Source organism: Rhinopithecus roxellana, chromosome 15 (assembly GCF_007565055.1).
Source record: "Rhinopithecus roxellana isolate Shanxi Qingling chromosome 15, ASM756505v1, whole genome shotgun sequence".
Lineage (NCBI taxonomy): Eukaryota > Metazoa > Chordata > Mammalia > Primates > Cercopithecidae > Rhinopithecus > Rhinopithecus roxellana.
The window spans coordinates 13,542,018-13,561,558 of NC_044563.1; the positions used below are offsets into that span (position 1 = coordinate 13,542,018).

The 19,541-nt window shown below is 60.6% G+C and overlaps 3 protein-coding genes across 4 annotated transcripts; 2 read left to right on the forward strand and 1 right to left on the reverse strand.

The window, feature by feature from the left end:
• Nucleotides 1–173: 173 nt before the first annotated feature.
• On the forward strand, nt 174–6,199 carry CNIH2 (cornichon family AMPA receptor auxiliary protein 2). The gene is made up of 6 exons (XM_030917683.1): nt 174–542; nt 4,261–4,329; nt 4,731–4,778; nt 5,037–5,149; nt 5,250–5,393; nt 5,565–6,199. The coding sequence occupies exons 1-6, from the start codon at nt 462–464 to the stop codon at nt 5,590–5,592; spliced, it is 483 nt and encodes a 160-aa protein (XP_030773543.1). The 5' UTR covers nt 174–461; the 3' UTR covers nt 5,593–6,199.
• Nucleotides 6,200–6,427: 228 nt separating this feature from the next.
• Nucleotides 6,428–11,185, reverse strand: YIF1A (Yip1 interacting factor homolog A, membrane trafficking protein). 2 transcript variants are annotated; one of them, XM_010366425.2, is made up of 8 exons: nt 10,970–11,185; nt 10,071–10,282; nt 9,802–9,906; nt 9,594–9,672; nt 7,688–7,745; nt 7,368–7,523; nt 6,860–6,953; nt 6,568–6,771 (listed from the first exon to the last, which is right to left on the reverse strand). In XM_010366425.2, exons 1-8 carry the CDS (start codon nt 10,998–11,000, stop codon nt 6,625–6,627), a joined length of 882 nt encoding a protein of 293 aa, XP_010364727.1. In that variant the 5' UTR covers nt 11,001–11,185; the 3' UTR covers nt 6,568–6,624. The 2 variants fall into 2 exon arrangements, with proteins under 2 accessions (XP_030773544.1, XP_010364727.1); XM_030917684.1 differs by having other exon boundaries at nt 6,428–6,953.
• A 3,255-nt stretch (nt 11,186–14,440) lies between these two features.
• Nucleotides 14,441–18,058, forward strand: TMEM151A (transmembrane protein 151A). Its single transcript, XM_010366424.1, has 2 exons — nt 14,441–14,515; nt 16,727–18,058. The coding sequence occupies exons 1-2, from the start codon at nt 14,441–14,443 to the stop codon at nt 18,056–18,058; spliced, it is 1,407 nt and encodes a 468-aa protein (XP_010364726.1).
• Nucleotides 18,059–19,541: the final 1,483 nt, after the last annotated feature.

Consider the following 19,541-nt stretch of genomic DNA (forward strand, 5'->3'; position numbering starts at 1 on the left):
AGGGGTCCGAGTGCGGCTGTGCCGGTGGCTGGAGTGCCTAGGGGTGCGGGGTGCCGAGGGGGACGGCCGCGGGCTCGTCGGGGCTAGGGATGGCGCCCGAGCCGGGCGGGCAGACGAGGGGCGCGCGGAGACCCAGCCCCGCCCGAGGCTGGTCGCGCGGCGGCCCCGCCCCCGGCTCCGCCCCGCCGTCTTCGCGGGCTGGAGAGCGAGGGAGCCGCGGGCGAGGGATCGCAGGATGAGCGATCGGGGCCCGGGCAGCCAGCAGCGGACGCGCCCCCCGAGCCCACCGGCCCGCGCCCCGCGCCCCCCACGGCCCCGCGGTCCCGGTCCCGGCCGCATCGCCCACCTCCCCCGAGCCCCACGGGCCATGCCCGGCCGGCCCTAAGCGCGGGCCGGGGGGCGTCCCCTTGCGCCCGGGCCCCGCGCTGGCGCCCCCCGGGCCGCCGCCCGGCGCGGGGGCCATGGCGTTCACCTTCGCCGCGTTCTGCTACATGCTCACCCTGGTGCTGTGCGCCTCCCTCATCTTCTTTGTCATCTGGCACGTAAGGCCGGGCTGGGGCTGGGGGCGGGGTGGGGGGCAGGGGCCACGCGGAGCTGGAGGGACCCAGGGCGGGTGGTCTCAGAGCCCCGGGGAAACTTGCTATCCCCCAGCCGTCGGCTTGTCGGCTTCGCCCCCATTAACACCCACCATGGTCGGCTTTCTTCCCAGGCCCCCCTTCCTTCGCCGCCCCCGCCTGTCTGTGTGTATGTCAGTCGGTCCCTGACCCCCTCCTCTGCACCCGTCCTCTGCCCCATGCAGCCCGTGAGATGGGGGGTGGAATTCTGGAATTTTTGCTCCTTTATCTTCTTTTACGTCCCCCGCCCCCCCCCACAACCATCCAGCCGCCTCCATTAGTCCGTCGGGCAGTTTGTCTGTCTGCTGCCCCCCCCCCCTTTGTGGGTTTTTCCAGCCAGAGTGATGGAGCCGGTTGCTATGGCAACTGCATCTGTTTACAGGACCCACAGATCTCATAGCCCATTAACCCTTTGCCTTCCCAGCCCCCTCCCTGACCAAGCAGCACTTGGCTCTCATCAGCCCCCAGAGACAGCCCCCACCACCAGCTCACCTTGGGTTTCCCTACACCTCCTGCTGGGAGCTTCCCAGCCCCTCAGGTTTCCTCTCCATTTTTCAGCTTCCCTTCTCTTCCTGCCCCCCTTCCCCTTTGTCTCATATACCCCTTGGCCTGTCCCTCACCCTGGCCTAGCCTCACACCTGGTTCTTCAAAATGTCCATTCCTCATCCTGCTTCCGACCCATCGCTTCCCCCAGGCTCCCTTCTCCTCTCCTCCCAGCCCCTCTCCTCCAGGGCCTCCTCTGCCTGACTCCCTTCCCCTCACTATAAAACTATCAATCAGCCTCCAGCTGGTTGTTGGGGGCCCCTGGCCCCACTTTACTGCCCTCCCTCCCCACCCCCACCCAAACCCCGTGCCTGTCTCTGTAACAGCCTGCCCAGCTTGGCCCTGGTCGGCTCAGCTCAGCATCCTCTGCCCACACCTCCCGCGCACACCTCCCTGATTGTCATTCCTTTTCGGGGGTCCTCTTACCCCTCCTTCAATCCCATTTCCCATAACCCTTCCCTCCTTCCTCCCAGTGCCTCACCTGCTTCTTTCCCGGGCTCCCCACTTCCTCTCTCCTTTCTCTTTCTGGGACCTGCCGCCTGCTCCATGGTTCCCCCTGCGCTCCCTTTGCCATCCCCTGCCACCTTGCTCTTTGCCATCGGGATTCCGTAGACTGACTGAACCCATACGGTGTGAGGAGTGAGCCCCCACAGGCACCTCAGCACACACTCCAGCTCCAGCCCTGTCACTCCCTGGCCTGGCTCCGCTGTCTCCCTGGGTCTTGGTTGCTTTGTCTTCCCCACCCCCCCCCCCACCACCCCGAGTTACTCTATTTTTCTTTCTGTGGGGTAGGGGCAGGAGGGCTAGGGTTCTGAGAGCTGAAGGGAGCTGGGGGCCACAGGCTGGGGAATGCAGAGCTGACCAGCTCCTGGGAGAAGGGCTTCTGGAATTCAAGATGCCCCTTTTTGGGGCCTTCCCCACCCAGGCCCTTCCCACAGGCCCTGTGGGGTCCCTGTCCTCAGAGGATTCTCAGCAGTTTTCCATCCACCACACCTGCATTGATGCTTCCCAAAGATCAGGCTCTGGGCGGCTTTGAGGGGGTCAAGGATGAATAAAACCAGACTTTGCCCTTGTGGAGTACCCAGGCTGGGAGGAAAGGCCCAAGCTTTGAAGAAATGTCTTTGTTCATTCAACAGATATTGATTGAGCACCTATGTGAGGTACTGTGTCCACTCAGCCATTTAACTGGACAATCTTAGCAAGTCATTTGTCCCGAGTCTGGTTCCTCGCTGGCAAAGTGGACCTGTGCACATCAGAGTGCCTAGTGCGGCCTGCTGAGTGGTAGGGGATAGGAGGTGTGGTCCTCAGTCCACAGCTGCTAAGAACTAGACTCTTACAGAGCAGGACCCCAGATCCCACTCCAGACCCTCAGCCCAGGCCCCAGTGGTTCCTAGGCAACACTGGTGGTGAGTGACGTGTGTCAGCTGTCACCGTGGGGGATTGTTTGTTCCGGGGGGCTGAGTCAGCACCAGGCAGCCTGGGGGGTGGGAGGCGCGATACCCGCCGCCTGCTGGTGATGCCAGCTCTGGGGCACAGACGGCACCCTTCTGCTCCCTGTGGACCCTGTTGCTGTGCGTGCCAAGCGGCGGCTGCCCAGTCAATGGGGAACTGGGTGGGGGGGGGGGTGATCCAGATGGCCCCAGCTCCCTCCAGGAAGCCCATGTTCTTTCTCTCTGAGCTGTCTGGCTTCTGGGATGCCTGGGGGTGGTGGGCCTGCTGCCTCATCCTAGAGCTGGAGCTGATGGGAGGGGATCCCAGCAGGCTCCTCTGCCAGCCCATTTCCCCCAAGTCACCTGTCAGCTCCTCCCAGGCCCATCCCATCGTCCCCTCAAACACTTGCTCCCCTGGAGAGTTTCCACCCATGAGGACACTGCCGTCTGCCAGACACCCCAACACCTGAAGGCACCTTAGACTTCTGCCTTCACTTCTCGGCCCTTTGAACCCTCTGGAGTCTGGCTCCTAAAGAGCTGTAGAATCCCATACACGCCTTCCGTCTCCACTACAACTCTCCTCACTCAGACTACCGTCAGCTCTGCCTCTAACCCTGCAAACTGTCCCCTTGCTGGTCTGGCCTGAGTATGACACAGTGGTTAGGAATTTTAACTCTGGAGTCACACTGGGTTAGAATCCACTAACCAGCTGTGTGACCCTGGACAAGTCACTTAACCTGTCTCAGCTTCCTCATCTGCAAAACAGACATGAAAATAAAACTAGTACCTAAATCATTAGGTTGTAAGCATTAAATGAATTAATCCACATACCGGCCAGCAGAAGCACCACTCAGATCTCAGCTGTGACTGTCAGTGAGCTCGGATTTCCTGCCCCACCAATCCTGAGACATGGACCAATCCTAAGACATGGGCCTGACCACCCCACTCTGCTGCTGTGTACTCTTCAATGCCTCCCCACAATGTTTCTGTGTTAGAGTCCAACCTCCTGCTCCAGCCTCACAGGTTGTCCATGTCTGGCTCTGCTGAACTCTCCAGCTCCTCTTCCACCACTCCCTCTTTTCTTCCTGCTCGCTGCGCTGTCATGCCAGCCCCATGAAACCCGCAGCCTCCTGAATGTCTCCTGACCTTTCACCCCTCTGCCATTGCACCTTCTGCTTGAACTGCATTTCCCCCATTTGCTCACCAACACCTACTCCGAGTCGAGCCTGAACTCCCTCACCCCCCACACAGGGTTAAGCGCCCACTCCAGGTCCTGTACCCCAAACCCTGATCACCTGAAACGTAGAGTGATCATCCCTCTGGGCCTGGGTTCCTCCTGAGCAGAGGCTGCATCCCAGGCCTCTGGAGCCCCAGTGCTCAGCACAGGGCCTGAGACCTTGTAGGGGAGACACGAGGCCATGTCTTGGGATGTTTCGGAAGGAGGTGTAGTGGACATGGCCCTGAACTGGGCATCCAGACGCTAGGGTTCCCTTCTGGACTGTTGTGATGACCTTGGACCAGGCCCTGCTCCTCCCTGGGCCTCGGTTTCTCCACCTTTGCAACAAGCTCCACCTGGCTGGTCCTCTTCAGTAAACTCCTATCCCACAGAAGGACTTTGGGGGAAGGTCATAAGCTGCTGCCCCAACCCTGACGGGCACACGACCCTCCCCCAGATCATAGCCTTTGATGAGCTGCGGACCGACTTCAAGAACCCCATCGACCAGGGGAACCCTGCGCGGGCAGTAAGTGATACATGTGCTGTGCCGAGGTGTGTCCGTCCGTCTTTCCAACTGTCGTGGGCTGGGGGTGGGAGACGGGAAGGCGGGGGTGGGGTGGGGGGCCTACGGCCATGCCCCTTCCTCTCTGTCTCCGCCCCCAGCAAACACCTGGCGCGTGCTCAGGGCTGAGTTCCTCCTGGCGGGGCGGCGGTTGCCAGGCTCTGGGCCGTTGCCTTGGAGACGCGGGTGAAGGCCCCTCCATGGTGACGGTCGCCATGGGGACGGCGCGGCTGCTTCCCGGCCGCGCCGACAGTGCCGCAGAGACCGCTCTGGCGCCCCCTGGCGGCCACATGCGGGGCGGTGGGAGCTGCTCCAGTATCTGCTTCTCCGCCTCCCCCATCGCGGCCTTTTGCTTCCCCCAACAGCGCGAGCGTTTAAAAAACATCGAACGCATCTGCTGCCTCCTGAGGAAGGTCAGTGTCAGGGCTGGGGGCAGGAGGCTCCTAGCCCAGCGCTGCCCCCACTGTCTGTGGCCCAGAACCAGGCCTTCCCCCGCTTTGGGCCTGTTTGATCCACTCTGCTACTTGGGAGGGAGTGGGAAGCCAGAAGCCTTTTAATCTCCAGAGGTCACGGTCGGTGGGCACCTTCCAAACCCCGGCTCCTCTCTGTGCCCTTGAAGCCTGGGTCTGTCATAGCACCAGGCCGCTGACCTCTCATCCTCACTCCCCCAGCTGGTGGTCCCAGAATACTCCATCCACGGCCTCTTCTGTCTGATGTTTCTGTGTGCAGCAGAGTGGGTGACCCTGGGCCTCAACATCCCCCTCCTCTTCTACCACCTCTGGAGGTGAGGGGAGCAGCTGCCTTGGGGAGGCTGAGATGGGCAACAGGGGCAGGATGGGGGTGGGAGCCCTGATGGCAGACACTTAAGCCCCTGTCTGCCCCAGGTACTTCCACCGTCCTGCAGATGGCTCTGAGGTCATGTATGATGCGGTCTCCATCATGAATGCTGACATTCTCAACTACTGCCAGAAGGAGTCCTGGTGCAAACTTGCCTTCTACCTGCTCTCCTTCTTCTATTACCTGTACAGGTGAGGCCTTGCCCACAGCAGTCAGAACTCAGGGAAGGGATGTCCCAGCATCACACTTCCAATGCCCTTTACCCTTGAGGACTGAGGGCAGCCCAGGGTGTGGCCAGGTGGGTGGGTAGCTGGGTGGCTGTGTGTGTGCAGGGCTAGGCTCACTGGCTCATCTTCCCACAGTATGGTTTATACGTTGGTGAGTTTCTAAGGGGGAAGCCGGCCAGGGAGTGAGCCCAGAACGGACCGGACGCCTGTGCACCCCCAGCCCTGCCCCTTGGCCGCAGAGGCCTCAGCCCTGGGGAGGGAGGGGGCACTGGTGCCCCCAGCCTCTCCAACCCCCAAACTGCTGCTGCGGGGACCCCCCCACCTTCAGAGCCCTCCCCCTTGGACTAGAGCGGCTGGGCAGAGCTCTAAACAGGGGCAGGGGCTCCTCTGCCAGCCTGTGGGCATGGCAGTCAGTCCTGGAAAGGGCAGGACCTCCGGCCTTGTCCATTTCGGGGGCAACTTGGGCCCTGCCAAGGGGCAGAGCTTGACCCTGGAAATTCTGGGCCACCCCCCTCCACCCCCACCCTGAGGCTCCCCCTGCAGGTGGGGGGGTACCCGCACCAGGAATGAGCAGGCTCAGCAGGGGGGCAGCCCCACCCCTAGTCTGCCCTCCCCTCTCCCCCAGGCTCTTTCTCCAGCCCTGTCTCCATCTGCCCCAACCTCAGCCCACCTTGTCTCTTGGACCTATTTTCTATGTCGCCTGGAGGAGTCCGGCACCCCCTCCCCGGCCATTTGTGACAAAATATGAATAAACTACTGCAAATATGTGGGCCCCGGTTCTGCTCCTGGAAAATTTGAAGAGGAGATGGGGGCCAATTACAGGGACTGTATAGGGGGCAGCCCTAAGCTGAATCCCCAGCCTGGCTTGTCTTACCCCACTAGCCCACAGACCCTGCTGGAGCCCCCCAGAGGGATCAGAGGCCTTCCAGTTCCCCTCAGCAGCCTCCTTCCATCTTCTCTTTCCCAGCTGAGGCTGCTGAAACCCTTACAAGGCAGTATCAAGGCCACCAAAGTCATGAAGCCCTCCCTGGGCCCACCTTCTTCCTAGACAGCTCCAAGCCCAGTCCCCTGGGCAATGCAGAGGCCCAGAGGTATCCGTAGCTCCCCATCAGGCCCCAGGAACAAAGGTCAGACAAAGTCAAGGAAATCAAATCTTCAATGAATGAAAAACTCAGTGCCATCTGGGGCCAGGGGGTCACCGGACCAGGTGGAAAGTCAGCCAGTATATGATGAGGGGCTGGAAGGCTGCAGCTCCCAGAGTCAGGTAGAGCTGGAGACGCTGCCGGGGGACAGGGCCCCCCATGCTGTCGGGGCCCAGGGCTGCTGTCCGCAAAGAGCGCACCTGGAAGAAAGGAGAGCTGAAGGCTGGCCAGGAGGGGGAGGTTTGCCCTCAAGTGAAGGCAGGGGAATGGGGGGCACACCAGACTCACAATGAAGTACATGAGCGCCGATGAGGTCCAGGCCAGCGCCACGTAGTAGCCATCGCTGCCGAACAGCAGCCCCGTAAGCACACTGAGGATCATTCTGGGGGTGGGAGGAGGAAAGGGTTGGTGACTCCCAGGGGTCTGGGCCTGAGATTGGCCCTACCCCCAATGCCCAGAGCCCAGCTAGACCCCACGTCCCACGGTGCCTTTTACTCTCAATCTGTCCCCACAGGGACCCAGACTCCAAAGGGATATGGAAGGCTCAGGACTCAGCCCCAGGTCCTGGATCTGAGATCCCCTTCTCTCCCCAAGACTCTGGCAGAGTGACTCTCAACACCTCCCCAACCTGTGCATGGCACCCAGGTCTTCAAGAGACTGCTGGAGACAGCTCCTCCCTCTTAATAGAGCAGTGCTCGAGGTCACTGGGGGCCAAGACATGTTCAGGGTCACAGTTTGAGGCTACAGCTATGCAGGCCCAGACCCAAGGCCACCCCTCTGGCCCACAGGTGCTCACCCCACGTATTTGTAGCCACTGTAGGCCAGCAGGTGGAAGGTGCTCAGGTCGCTGCGCACGGTGGCCAGGTAGAGGCCCAGGAGCAGGGCTAGCACCTCCATCACCACCCACACCAGCGCCGTGCTTGCACACAGGCCCAGCACCTCCGGGGAGAACCTGTGCCAAAGCAGGGGCGGCTCAGAGCCAGGCATCCTGAGGCAGGGGTGAGGATGAGAGACTGGGGCAACAGAGGGTGAGCTGGGGACCACCACATATGCCCTAGGGAGGTTGGGAGAAGAGCTTACAGGGAGGGGAGGGTAAGGGAGGGGTTTGGCACTGACCTTTTCTGAATGCCCAGTGCCATCCCAGCCAGGAGCACGTAAGTAATGAAGGCCATCGCTGCCAAGTGCCAGAGAGATGCCATCAGCTTGGCTTCCTCAATCACAGCTGCCTTCCTAGGCATTTGGGGTCACTGACACGCCCCATACTTCCTTCTCTGTATAGCCCAGCATGGCCTGACCTCCACATTCTGCTCCCAAATGCCCTGGCCTGGGATGCCTCTCTCCAATCAGCCCTCTCCCACTGTGTAAATGCCACTGACCCTTCTTCCAGGACCACAAGCCACCTTTCCTACCCCTGTGCTGGGAAGCTCATCAGTTTTCTGCTGCATCTCAGAAACTGTATCATGGGCCAAGGCCATTGTTCTGCCTAGACAGGGACCAAACTGGTTTCTGGCAAGACCAGAGTGCAGGTTCAGTGGACACCCATTCTCTCCCTAGAGTCTGGGGCCATGGAGATGACCTCACCTCAGTCAGCAATTCTGAGCCTCGGCACTGGTAGGGCTCTGGCTGCCCAACAATGCAGGGAACTCCAAGTTTAACTTTGGGCAGTCTTCATAAAAGCTCAGAGCCAGTGGGAGCTGGGCATTAGCAGCAGTTTTAACTCTGTCTTCTGCCTCGCTTAAAGCACTAGAACTGGCAGGGTGCTGTTGCTCATGCCTGTAATCCCAGCACTTGGGGAGGATAAGGCAGGCAGATCACTTGGGCCCAGGAGTTCAAGACTAGCCTGGGCAACATAGCAAAACCCTGTCTCTACTAAAAATACAAAAATTAGCTGGGCATGGTGGTGGGCGCCTGTAGCCTGCAGTCCCAGCTACTCAAGAGACTGAGGCAGAAGGATCACTGCCTGAGTGTGAGAGGCAGAGGTTGCAGCGAGCCAAGATCACACCACTGTACTCCAGACTGGGTGACAGAGTGAGACTCTGTCTCAAAAGGAAAAAAAAAAAAAAAAGCACTGACATGACCACCAGCGGGGAGTGTCTGGAGTTCTGGAGTCAGGAAATCAGCTGTACCGCCCGTCAACTCTGAGGCCTCAAAAATACTGAAGCTCCTCTGAAGCTTGGCTTCAACAAGTAAAATGGGGATGCCAGTTCCAGCCTTACACGGTGGCTCCGATGGGCACACGGGATGAAGGATGGAGGAACCCCTGTGCTGCCCAGCACACCTAGGCTGGCTGCCTGCCCTCAGTCCCACTGGCTGCCCTTACTGGAAGCTCATCTGTGGGCTGGTCCCTGCACTTACTCACTCACCCTGGGTGTCCATGATGGGCCTGGCCCTATGCAGCCAACAGGATAGAGAAGAGTCAGCTGCACATGTGGACAGCCTGAAAAATGCCACGTGGACAGGCAGTTGTGGGAACCCAGAAGGCAGCCACCACTTGCTCAGGGGGTCAGGAAAGGCTTCTTGGGAGAAGGGATTAACAGCACGCCTTGGAGGACAAGTAATAACGATGATAAGAGCTCATGTTTCCTACGTCCTTCCTGTGTGCCAGGTGAGGTGCTGAGCAAACATCACCTTGCTGAATCTCTCCAACAGTCCTTTGGAGTAGGGACTATATTGGTCCTGTTTTACTGAAAAGTACAAATAACCAGCCTAAAGTCCCACAGCTGGAATCTGCAAAGCCAGGTCTAAACCCAGAGCTCCAGGCTGGGGAGGGATATAGTCCAAATCAAGAGACAGGAAGGTCTCAAAAGGGTGTCCTGGGGACACTGAAGGCACATTTAGGAAGCTCCTTACTGGTAACCCTGCACTGCCTGCCTGGTGTCTTGCAACTGCCATGCATACACAAAGCACCAAGAACAGATGCTGACTCAGTAGCTGAGCCTCTCTTCCCATTCATCCCTCAAGACACAAGTCCCACCCCCCGACCCCACCCCACCACGTTCCCCAGCCCAGGTCGGAGACTCACTGGGGATATAGAGGTCAGGGGCGTTGAGGTCTTGCCGAGGGGGCAGAGGAACATCGCGGCTGTACTGCACTTCCCAGTTCTGGCAGTGGCAGCAGCAGCCACATCAGGAGGGGAAGAAAAGAAAAGAGGAGAGAAGGGGGTTGAGGTCTGGGCGCCAGACTCGGGCACAATGAGGAAGGCCCACCAGCTCCCTTGATAGGAAGCTCACCTGGTGTGTGTAGGGGAAGACCAGCAGCCCTAGTTTCTTGGCCACGTAGGCTGTGTCCACAGCAAAAAAATACTTGAGTTTGTTCACAGACACAAAACGGTGCAGCTGGGAGGGGAGAAAGGAGGCTGTGGGCAAGCCGCACCCCAGGCCTCAGAGTGCCCCTCCGTGTTCTCCATCCCTGAGGACACTGTGAGGAATCGGGTGGAATCCCATGATGTCCCAGCCCTTGCCAAAAATTCTGCCACCCGTGCCCTGGGGGCAGGCCACACCTCCTTGTGCACCATGTCCTTCCCATGGGATGCGATGGAGCTGCCATAGGCCATAGCCACATTGGCCATTGGGTCCCCAAGCAAGTGGTTGACACTGAAGGCCACATCTGCTCCTGGGGCTGGATATCCCCCGGGCTGGCTGGAATAACCACCGCTTGTGTCATCGAAGAGGGGAGGGGGATCCGGGGCTGCCCGGGCCCTGTGCTTGGAGCCTGTGGGTTTGGAGGTAACAGAGTAGATGACAGAAATACCAAGCATGAGCCCAAGCCACCACCCCTTCCCTGGCTGGACAGCCCTGCACGGGTCCTGCAGGCACCGATCAGTGAGGGGACCCCAAGCTGGGTGAGGGGGAGCTAACTGAGAAAAAACTTTGATGAGGGATCCTTTGCGAGAAATCTGTTGCTAAATGTAGGCAAAGGAAGAGCTGAGGCAGCGCCTAGAAGTGGTTGCCCACTTGGGGTTTCTGAAGGCCTCTCATTGGAAGTGACCTCTGAACTGAGCCATAGTGAGTAGAAGTTTGCTAGGTGCAGATAACTGGGAGGGCATCCTTGTGTGAACAAACCGGGGAGAGGCGACAGCTGGCTACCCGGAGGCCCTGGACAGTGCTCAGGGACCTCACCAGGCTCACAAGAGTGAAAGGAGTTTCTGGAGGCGGAGGCGGACCCCGTTTTTGCCCGACTCTGCCATGGGACTCCCAGCTGTGCTGCCACCGCCCGGTCTCTGGACTGGGCCGAAAGAGCGAAGTCCGGGACGCGTTGCAGTGTTGCGAGGGGCAGAAACCCGAGTGACACCCCCGCCCTGGGCAGCGGTCCCAGTTGCTATCTCCCTCGGGGTGAGCGGGCCGCGCCGCCGACTCTCCCCCCGCCGGCCGCGCCGCGCCCCGCCAGCGCCCCACGCACCGTGGGCTCCGTAGCCCGAGTGATAAGCCATGGCCGCGACGCTCTCTCTCCCCGAGGGCCCGCTGCGCCGCCTCGTGGGTACGAATACTAATAAGGCAGCTGCTCCGTGCCCAGAGTACCGACCGAGGCCACCCGGCCGCGCGACACGTCCCCCACCCCGCCGGTCTCGGCCACCATGTTCGCGGCGTCATCCCCCGCCCCTGCCATTGGTTCTTCGGCGTCGCCGGCTCGCCCCTCCCCTCTCCCAATTGGCCACTGACTGACTCTAGCCTGAGCGGATTCGGCAGAAGGCAACATCCGGGTAAGGGATAGGAGGAGGAGCGCCTTGTGGTGCCCAGGATTGGATCACGGGCTTGCCAGTTCACGGTGGGAACAGCCAATAGAAGAGTTAAGGAAGAAGGTGGGCGAGAATTATTCGCGCGCCTGCGCGGTGAGGTGCTTGACGCAAGCTGCCACGACTGCACCAGGGAGACTAGAGTAGACCTGCGGTCGGAGTCGTGAACGAAGCTTCCTTGGTGGGACGTACTCCAGGAGGGAATGGGGCGGTCGAGCTCCAACCAAGCCCTGGCCTTCGGGGCGCTGTTTTCCTCCCCCGTCACCTACACTTCACCCAATCCTGGAACGGAGCCCCAGCAGCCCCGGAGATGGTGGTGGGAGGCCGCCACTGTCAGTGACTGAGCGGCCAATCAAGCCCCAGGATGATGACTCCTCTTCCCGCCTCCCACTCCTCTTCTGCGCGCGGGTGCTGTCCGTCGTCCGGTGCTGAAAATGCCCTCCCGCCTCTGCCGCCATCCTGTAGACTCCCGGGGGCCTGCGGATGGGAAGATTTGGGGTCTCGAACCACACGCTCCTAGCGAGCGCGTGGCCGCACGCACACATACACTCATACTGCAAAACTGGGGCCCAGAGGATCCGAAGTCCCAGAGATTGGGTGGTATAGGTGGGGCAGGATCCTGCCCAGGGCCTGTCCCATAGACTCTCCCGTAGTCCAGCAGATCTGGGGGCAGAGGTGTGCTAATCTGCGTCCTGAAGCTGCAGCCGAAACTCCTGAGTCATCGCCGGGCCTGTGGTCTTCTCGAAGTGAGGCCCCCAAGCCTCACTTGTAGTCCCAGAGGTTCCTTTCTCTCCACCCAGGTTCTGATCACTTCCACCCCCATGGAGACAGTCTTCAGGGGCCTCCCTCTCACAGACCTTCAGCCACCGCTTTCTAGAGAGGACGACCTCTCTAATTAGCTACCAGGTATCCACTGACACCAGATGACCTTCCTGCTCCCCAAACTCAGCCCACGTGGTCTGATTGCAGTGCCACTGCCCAGAGGTCCCCTCTACCTGGGATGCCCTTCCCCTCATATCCACTTGCCCATAAGCCTAGTTATCTTTAAGAGTCAGTTCAGCTTGTGCCTCTCAGAGGGACAAAGGGAACAGAGACCTGACCTGGTCAGGGGTGGAGGTCATAGGCTGGGTTCTAGGCCCCCTCTGGGTGCACCCAATTTGCCCTGCATGTAAGTTCCATGAGGGCAGGCCCTGTTGTCATTCTCCACTTCCACCCTTGCCTCCCCAGTGCCAAGCACAATACTTGCATATAGAAGACACCCAGTAAACATCTGTGTCCAACAAATATATAATAAATAGATAAAACCCTGGACCAGTCTTTCCTCTGTCTACATCTCAGTTACCTAATCTTTAAGTGGGTAAGGATGTTTAATTGAATGGTCTTTGAGTTGCTCTTTGCCTGAACACACACACATACAAAATGAATTAACCCACCAGTATTGCAGCTTATTTTCTGCCCAGATTGTCTAGTTTGGGAGCAAAGCCAGACCCAGGCACAGATGTGAAGATCTGAGGCCCTGGAGGGCCAGGAAGTAGCACTGGGGCCACGTGTACCTGGGAGGGGTCATCTAATACAAGCCAGTTCCCATGTCCCTGCAGGGCACGATGGATGCTTGTGAACCGAATCCAAAACCTTTCTATGTATCTCCTTCCTTCCTTCCTTCCTTCCTTCCTTCCTTCCTTCCTTCCTTCCTTCCTTCTTTCTCCCTCCTCTCCTCCTCCTCCTTCTCCTCCTCCTCTGCCACCGCCTTCCTCCTCCTCCTCCTCCCCTCCTCCTCCTCCTCCTCCTCCTCCTCCTCCTTCTTCTTCTTCTTCTTCTTGACAGGGTCTTACTCTGTCACACAGGCTGAAGCACAGGGCATGATAGATGCTTGTAAACTGAATCCAAAACCTTTCTCTTTCTTTCTTTCTTTCTTTCTTTCTTTCTTTCTTTCTTTCTTTCTTTCTTTCTTTCTTTCTTTCTTTCTTTCTTTCTTTCTTCGTTCGTTCCTTCCTTCCTTCCTTCCTTCCTTCTCTTTCTTTTCTCTCTCTCTCTGTCTCCTCCTCCTCCTCCTCCTCCTCCTCCTCCTCCTCCTCCTCCTCCTCCTCCTCCTCCTCCTCCTCCTCCTCCTCCTCCTTCTTCTTCTTCTTCTTCTTCTTCTTCTTCTTCTTCTTCTTCACAGGGTCTCACTTTGTCACACAGGCTGGAGCACAGTGGTGCAAACACAGCTCACTGCAGCCTCTAACTCCCAGACTCAATTGATCCTCCTGTCTTAGCCTCCCGAGTAGCTGGGAATACAGGTGCGCACCACACCATCATGCCCAGCTCATTTTTAAATTTTTTGTATAGGCAGGGTTTTGCCATGTTTCCAAGGCTGCTGGAATTCCTGGGCTCCAGTGATCCTCCCACCTCGGTCTCCCAAAGTGCTGGGATTACAGGCATGAGCCACTCAGTCCGGCCTCTATCCCCATTTCTCAGATGGGAAAACTGAGGTCGGGAGCGGAGCATGCTGGCCCAAGGTCACGCAACCTGGGGTCCCTGGTGTCCTTGCCCCAGCCTGCCTGTCCTAAGCTGAGTCCAGCACCCCTGCCCAGCCAGTGAAACTCATCACGCTCTTCTCAGCTGTAACTACCCTCTTCTCCAAGTGAGGCTCGGGGATGGGATCTGGGTGGGCTTAACTCTGGGCCTACTCCTTAGAGATGGGACCCCGCGAGCGCCCACCCACCTTGGAGATTCTCCTTCCTCGTTTTACAGCCCGGGAAGCTCAGGCGCCAGAGCGTTAGACCAGCTCAAGGTCGCGAGCGCGAGCGCGAGCGCGGGCGGAGGAGAATCCAGGGGTCCAGCCGCCCAGCGGGGGCTTCTTGGGGGCAGGCGGAGCGCCCGCCGTGCCAGGCGCTGCCGGCGGCGCCGCCGGTGCCGCGGGGGCGGGGTCAGCGGAGGGCGGGGCGCCGGGCACCCCGGCCTCCAACGCCGCCAACGCCTCCGCCGCCGCCGCCGCCGCCGCCGCCGCTGCCGCCGCGCTCAGGCTCGAGCTCCGCGCACTCCCTCCGCTGCCGCTGAGCCAAGCGGACGCCCCCGGGGGCCGCGCCGCAGCCCTCCGTGCTCCCCCCTATCATGCCTGGTGCCCGGGCTGGGGCCGCCCAAGCAGCCAGGACACCATGCCCGAGGACGGCGCTGGCGACGGCGGGGAGGTGCCCGCGCTCATCCCTGACGGCGAGCCGCTGCGGGAAGAGGTACCGGCGCTGGGGGGCCGGAGCCGGGCCTGGGGCGGCGTGAAAGGGACGAGTGCAGAAGGTGACCCCAAGAGAGGGGCTGAGGAGGGAAGTCCCAGAGCCCCTACGGCCAATGACGTCATTGGGGTCACCTGCCTCCCTGCCAGGGGTCCAGGGGCCCGCGTTGGGGGTAGGGGTGGGGCGGCTGGACAGCAATATGGGGGGCGACTTCCGCCCCCGGCGCCCCCTCATCCAGCCTCGCCCGTCCTGTGACGTCAGCGCCTGGCCCCCACGCGTCCCAGTGCCGCAGCCCAGCGGGGGATGCTGCTTCCACGGCCAGGGCCGCGGGGTCAGGTCCCCAGCCCAGCCTGGCAGCTCACGAGGTGTCCGGGCAGTGCCTGCAATGCAGCAGCAGTCGCAGAGCCTAGAGGGGAGGAGGGGAAGAGGAAGGGAGGCGCCTGGGTACCCCTTCTCCTTGTCCCCGAGGTGAGGATTGAGGGTCCATTCTGCTGACTGGGACCCCGGACGGCCCCTCCTCAGCCCTAGCCAGTAAGGTCTGCAGGACCTGGGGCCCCGAGTGATGTGTAGGGTGACAGGGTGGAGAGTGGGGCTGTGTGTGCATTTGGGTGAATGTAGCCTGCTTATGTGTGTGTGTTGTGTGGGTGTGTGAATTGGGGGTGTGTGTACCCTGTAGTCAGGTGAGGGGTGAGTGGGTGCCTGGCTCGGGCTGTCCCTCAGTGGTCTAGGTGTGTGCATGTGAGCGAGTCCTGTTGTGGGTGGGTCTCTCCCTGTGGGGTCTGAGGAACCTAGGTGTCAAGTTGCAGTGGGGGTGGGGAGATGTGCACTGTGATCAGGTGAAGGTCTGGTATCTCTGGGCTTCACTGCATGTGGAACGTGTATGTGCATGTGTGTGTCCTGTGGTGGATGGGTGTGTGCTATGTGTGTGTACCATGCTATGGTTGTGGGAGTCTGTGCTCTGGGGACAGGTGAGGGTCTGGAGTTTCCTGGTGACAGGCAGTGTGGCCCTCCATGGTGGGTGGGTCTGTGATGAGCATGTGTTGGAGGGGCGTGGACAAGTGTGTGTGTACCTGACAGGCCTTGCAGGTCAGGTGGCGCTGTGCTCCCGTGCTGTGTGATGGGGACAGGCTGTATCTGGGCTGGGCTGGGGGATGGTTCCTCCCCCCTCTTGGGCCTCTAGAGGCCTGGTAGGTCTGGGGTAGGAGAGGTGACCCCTTAACCCCTCTTTTGTTGTTTCCACTTTTTCCACCCCTTTTTACCCTTCTGCTCTCCCCACTGTATACCTACCTGCTTCTCTCTCCATGGGCACCTGGGGGTGAGGTAGCTAGGCTGGCAGCCCTGCCAGGGAGGGTGTGGCAAGCCCTCTGAGCCAGGGAGTGGCCCCTGCTGCCCAGCAGCTGTGTCCCGCCCCCTCGCTCAGCACAGATGAGTGGAGGATGGCCCTCCATCTGCTCCCCACCCCAAGACTCGCACCTCCCCCGTTCTAGATGCTCCTGTTGACTCAAAAGCCTCTGCTGAGTCTTCTGAGTCCCTATGGAACAAGGGAGCAGAGGGAGTCTCAGGGTAATGGTGATCATATTTATTCCCATGGCCAGACACTGTGCTCAGATCTTCACACGTATGATCTTGTTGAATCCTCACAACAGACTCAGTTTACAGATGAGGAAATTGAGGTCCAGAGAGGATGAGGGATGTGCCCAAGTCATACAGTAAGTGCTGGAGCCAGCACTGGCTCCTGGGCAGTGAAACTCCAAAGCCCATGCTGTTTATACCTCGGACCCCTTCCACCCTGGCTTCCCAGACCAACAGGACCAAGAATCAAGGCCCAGAGAGGGCAGAGATATAGCCAAGTCCACACAGCAAATCAGGGCAGAGCAAGGGCTAGAACTCAGTTTTCTCAATAGCCAGTGCAAGGATCCATCCCTTCTGGCAGAGGCGGGCCTGCTGTGTCCTGTGTACAGTTGGCCCAGTGCTAGCAGGGCACAGTGGAGGATGGATTTGGGGTAGCGAGTCCTGGGTTTGAATCTGCAGCGCCACTGTGAGTGAACTGGAAATGTGAAGCCTGGAGCAAGCTGCTCATCCCTCTGAGCCTCAGTTTCCTCCTCTGTAAAACGGGGCTCACGGTATCACCTCCCTCAGCTGGGTTAAGCAAAGTGGCAGGCCCCACTGATGGCCCCACCTGACACAGACTTCCCTTTCTCTGCCCACCTGCAGCAGCGGCCCCTGAAACAGTCCCTGGGAAGCTCGCTGTGCCGCGAATCGCACTGGAAGTGCCTGCTCCTCACGCTGCTCATCCACGCCTGCGGGGCCGTGGTGGCCTGGTGTCGCCTGGCCACAGTGCCCCGGCTGGTCCTGGGGCCCGAGGCTGCCTTGGCCCGGGGAGCCGGTGGCCCACCACCCACCTACCCGGCCAGCCCCTGCTCTGATGGCTACCTGTACATCCCGCTGGCCTTCGTCTCCCTGCTCTACCTCCTCTACCTGGCCGAGTGCTGGCACTGTCACGTGCGGTCCTGCCAGGCGCCACGCACCGACGCCCACACCGTGCTGGCGCTGATCCGCCGCTTGCAGCAGGCGCCGCCGTGCGTCTGGTGGAAGGCCACCAGCTACCACTACGTGCGGCGCACCCGCCAGATCACACGCTACCGCAACGGCGACGCCTACACCACCACGCAGGTGTACCATGAGCGCGCCGACAGCCGCACGGCCCGCGGCGAGTTTGACTACTCGGCTCACGGCGTCCGCGACGTGTCCAAGGAGCTGGTGGGGTTGGCGGAGCACGCGGCCACGCGGCTGCGCTTCACCAAGTGCTTCAGCTTCGGCAGCGCGGAGGCCGAGGCCTCGTACCTCACGCAGCGGGCGCGCTTCTTCAGCGCCAACGAGGGCCTGGACGACTACCTGGAGGCGCGCGAGGGCATGCACCTGAAGGACGTGGACTTCCGCGAGTCGCTCATGGTCTTCGCCGACCCCCGCAGCCCGCCCTGGTACGCTCGCGCCTGGGTCTTCTGGCTCGTGTCGGCGGCCACTCTGTCGTGGCCCCTGCGCGTCGTGGCCGCCTATGGAACGGCCCACGTGCACTACCAGGTGGAGAAGCTCTTCGGCGCCAGCTCGCCCCCGCCCGGGGCAGTGCCCAGCGGGCCCCCGCTGTCCCGCGTGGCCACAGTGGACTTCACTGAGCTCGAGTGGCACATCTGCTCCAACCGGCAGTTGGTGCCCAGCTACTCGGAGGCCGTGGTCATGGGCGCGGGCTCGGGCGCCTACCTCAGAGGCTGCCAGCGCTGCCGGCGCTCGGTCAGCAGCAACTCGCTGCCCCCCGCCCGGCCCAGCGGGCCCCGTCTGCCCTTCAGCCGCAGCCGCCTCTCACTGGGCGCTGGGGGCCGGGCCACGCCAGGGGTCTTCCGCAGCCTGAGCGGGGGGCCCCTGGGGCGCCGTGGAGAAGACACGGAACCCCTCGAGAGCCCGCCCTGCTATGAGGACGCCCTCTACTTCCCGGTGCTCATTGTCCACGGAGACAGCGGCTGCCAGGGGGATGGGCAGGGTGCGCTCTGAGACCCCCACATCCCCCAGAGTAGCCCCCTCCCCACCATTCCACTATGGGCTTAGATGCCCGAGTGATTGTCGTCCAAAACAGGCGGGAAAACAGACCAGCCACACATAAGGGGCAGGGGTGAGGGTGGGGGTGGGGGTCCTCAAACAGACTGAAATGCAGTGACCCGTGGTCATTTTGGAGGAAACGGAGGCCACCTAAGTGGAGCCTAAGAATCGCCCCCAGCGTGGCTTCACCCCCCAAGATGGCCGATGATCTGGCCTGGAGGCCTCTCACAAAGGGCAGGAGAAGAAGCTTCCAGAAAGGCTGGGATGGAGGAGGAGTCCTGTGGCCAGCTGTTGCCTGCAGCAGAGGCTGCCTGTGGACACTTCCCTGCCCGGGCTGAGGCCATGCTGGGAGCTTTCCAGCGACGCAGAAGCACAAATTGGTGGGTTGGGGCCATGCGCAGCCAGGTTGGCTTCCCTGGGGCTGAAGAGCTGGCTGTGGTGGCACCATGGCCTTGGCCCTGCTACTCACCCAACATTCCCATCCTCCCCTGATAGGCCCCTCCCGTCCCTGCCCTTTCGCGTGCTGCTCAGGGCCAGTCACTGATTGGACCTAACAGTGCTGTTCCTCCACTGGGAGCTTGGTTCTTGGAGCACAGCCTTGCCCCATGCACCTGTACTGTTTCGCCTGGTGCCCACCGCACCCTCCTCCCACATTCAGCTACCCCTACAACCTGGGGCTCCTTCTCAGGGCCTCACCTGGTCCCCACATCCCCTGGCCTCTGCTCCTGCCTCCCAAAGTCCATGTCTGCCTCCATCAGTCACACACACCCAGAGACGCCCTCTCCTTGCCCTCCCGGACTTATCTACTCTTCACTTTCCTGATGATCCATGGGGCCCAGACCTAGAGGGCATCCGAGGGGCCCGGCCTCGGCCGCAGCCTCTTGGATGATGTCCTTGCTCCACCATGCAGGCCCTTGCTTCTCCCATCAATGAGTCCTGGCCCAGGGGGCACTGACCCTCCCCCAGGGAGGAGAGAGGGGTTCCCTCCCTTTCAACGAGGGCTTCTACACCCTCTCAAGGGTGGTGGGGAAGGGAGGAGGCTGAGAAGATGCAGATTAAATAAAGGTATGGAATGGAAGGCCTGTGCATTCCTGGGTCTTGGGTCCGAGGCCACCGCTGCAAGCATTATGGGCCTCCGTGGTTCAGGGCACGATGAGGGGTTCTGGGAAGGGACTCAGAGTTGGGCTTCAGTGTTCACAGGAACAAAGTAAGCGGAAGAGAAGAAACCTCCCCTGCCTAGCCTGGGGCCTCTGAGACTCAAGTGTGAAGTCGTTCTGAGCACCTGGCTCCCCTGAATCTGGTATCTGGCCCTGGGTCACTGCTAAGGCATTGTCAAGGTGACCCTTCTTCCAGCTTAGTGGGGGATTCCATTCTGTTGCTGGGCATGCTGAGGGCTAAAGGAGTGGTGGCTTGTCCCCAAAGTGGGGAGAAAGAGCTA

What these genes read in the sequence shown, in the direction of transcription:
- CNIH2 (XM_030917683.1), top strand. Translation starts at nt 462, where the DNA reads ATGGCGTTCACCTTCGCCGCGTTCTGCTACATGCTCACCCTGGTGCTG. An exon ending in TCTGCTGCCTCCTGAGGAAG is followed by an intron (nt 4,779 to 5,036) that starts GTCAGTGTCAGG and finishes TCACTCCCCCAG; the next exon opens with CTGGTGGTCCCAGAATACTC. An exon ending in TTCTTCTATTACCTGTACAG is followed by an intron (nt 5,394 to 5,564) that starts GTGAGGCCTTGC and finishes ATCTTCCCACAG; the next exon opens with TATGGTTTATACGTTGGTGA.
- YIF1A (XM_030917684.1), bottom strand. Translation starts at nt 11,000, where the DNA reads ATGGCTTATCACTCGGGCTACGGAGCCCACG. An exon ending in AGGACATGGTGCACAAGGAG is followed by an intron (nt 9,907 to 10,070) that starts GTGTGGCCTGCC and finishes CTCCCCTCCCAG; the next exon opens with CTGCACCGTTTTGTGTCTGT. An exon ending in TCTTCCCCTACACACACCAG is followed by an intron (nt 9,673 to 9,801) that starts GTGAGCTTCCTA and finishes TGCCACTGCCAG; the next exon opens with AACTGGGAAGTGCAGTACAG.
- TMEM151A (XM_010366424.1), top strand. Translation starts at nt 14,441, where the DNA reads ATGCCCGAGGACGGCGCTGGCGACGGCGGGGAGGTGCCCGCGCTCATC. An exon ending in GCGAGCCGCTGCGGGAAGAG is followed by an intron (nt 14,516 to 16,726) that starts GTACCGGCGCTG and finishes GCCCACCTGCAG; the next exon opens with CAGCGGCCCCTGAAACAGTC.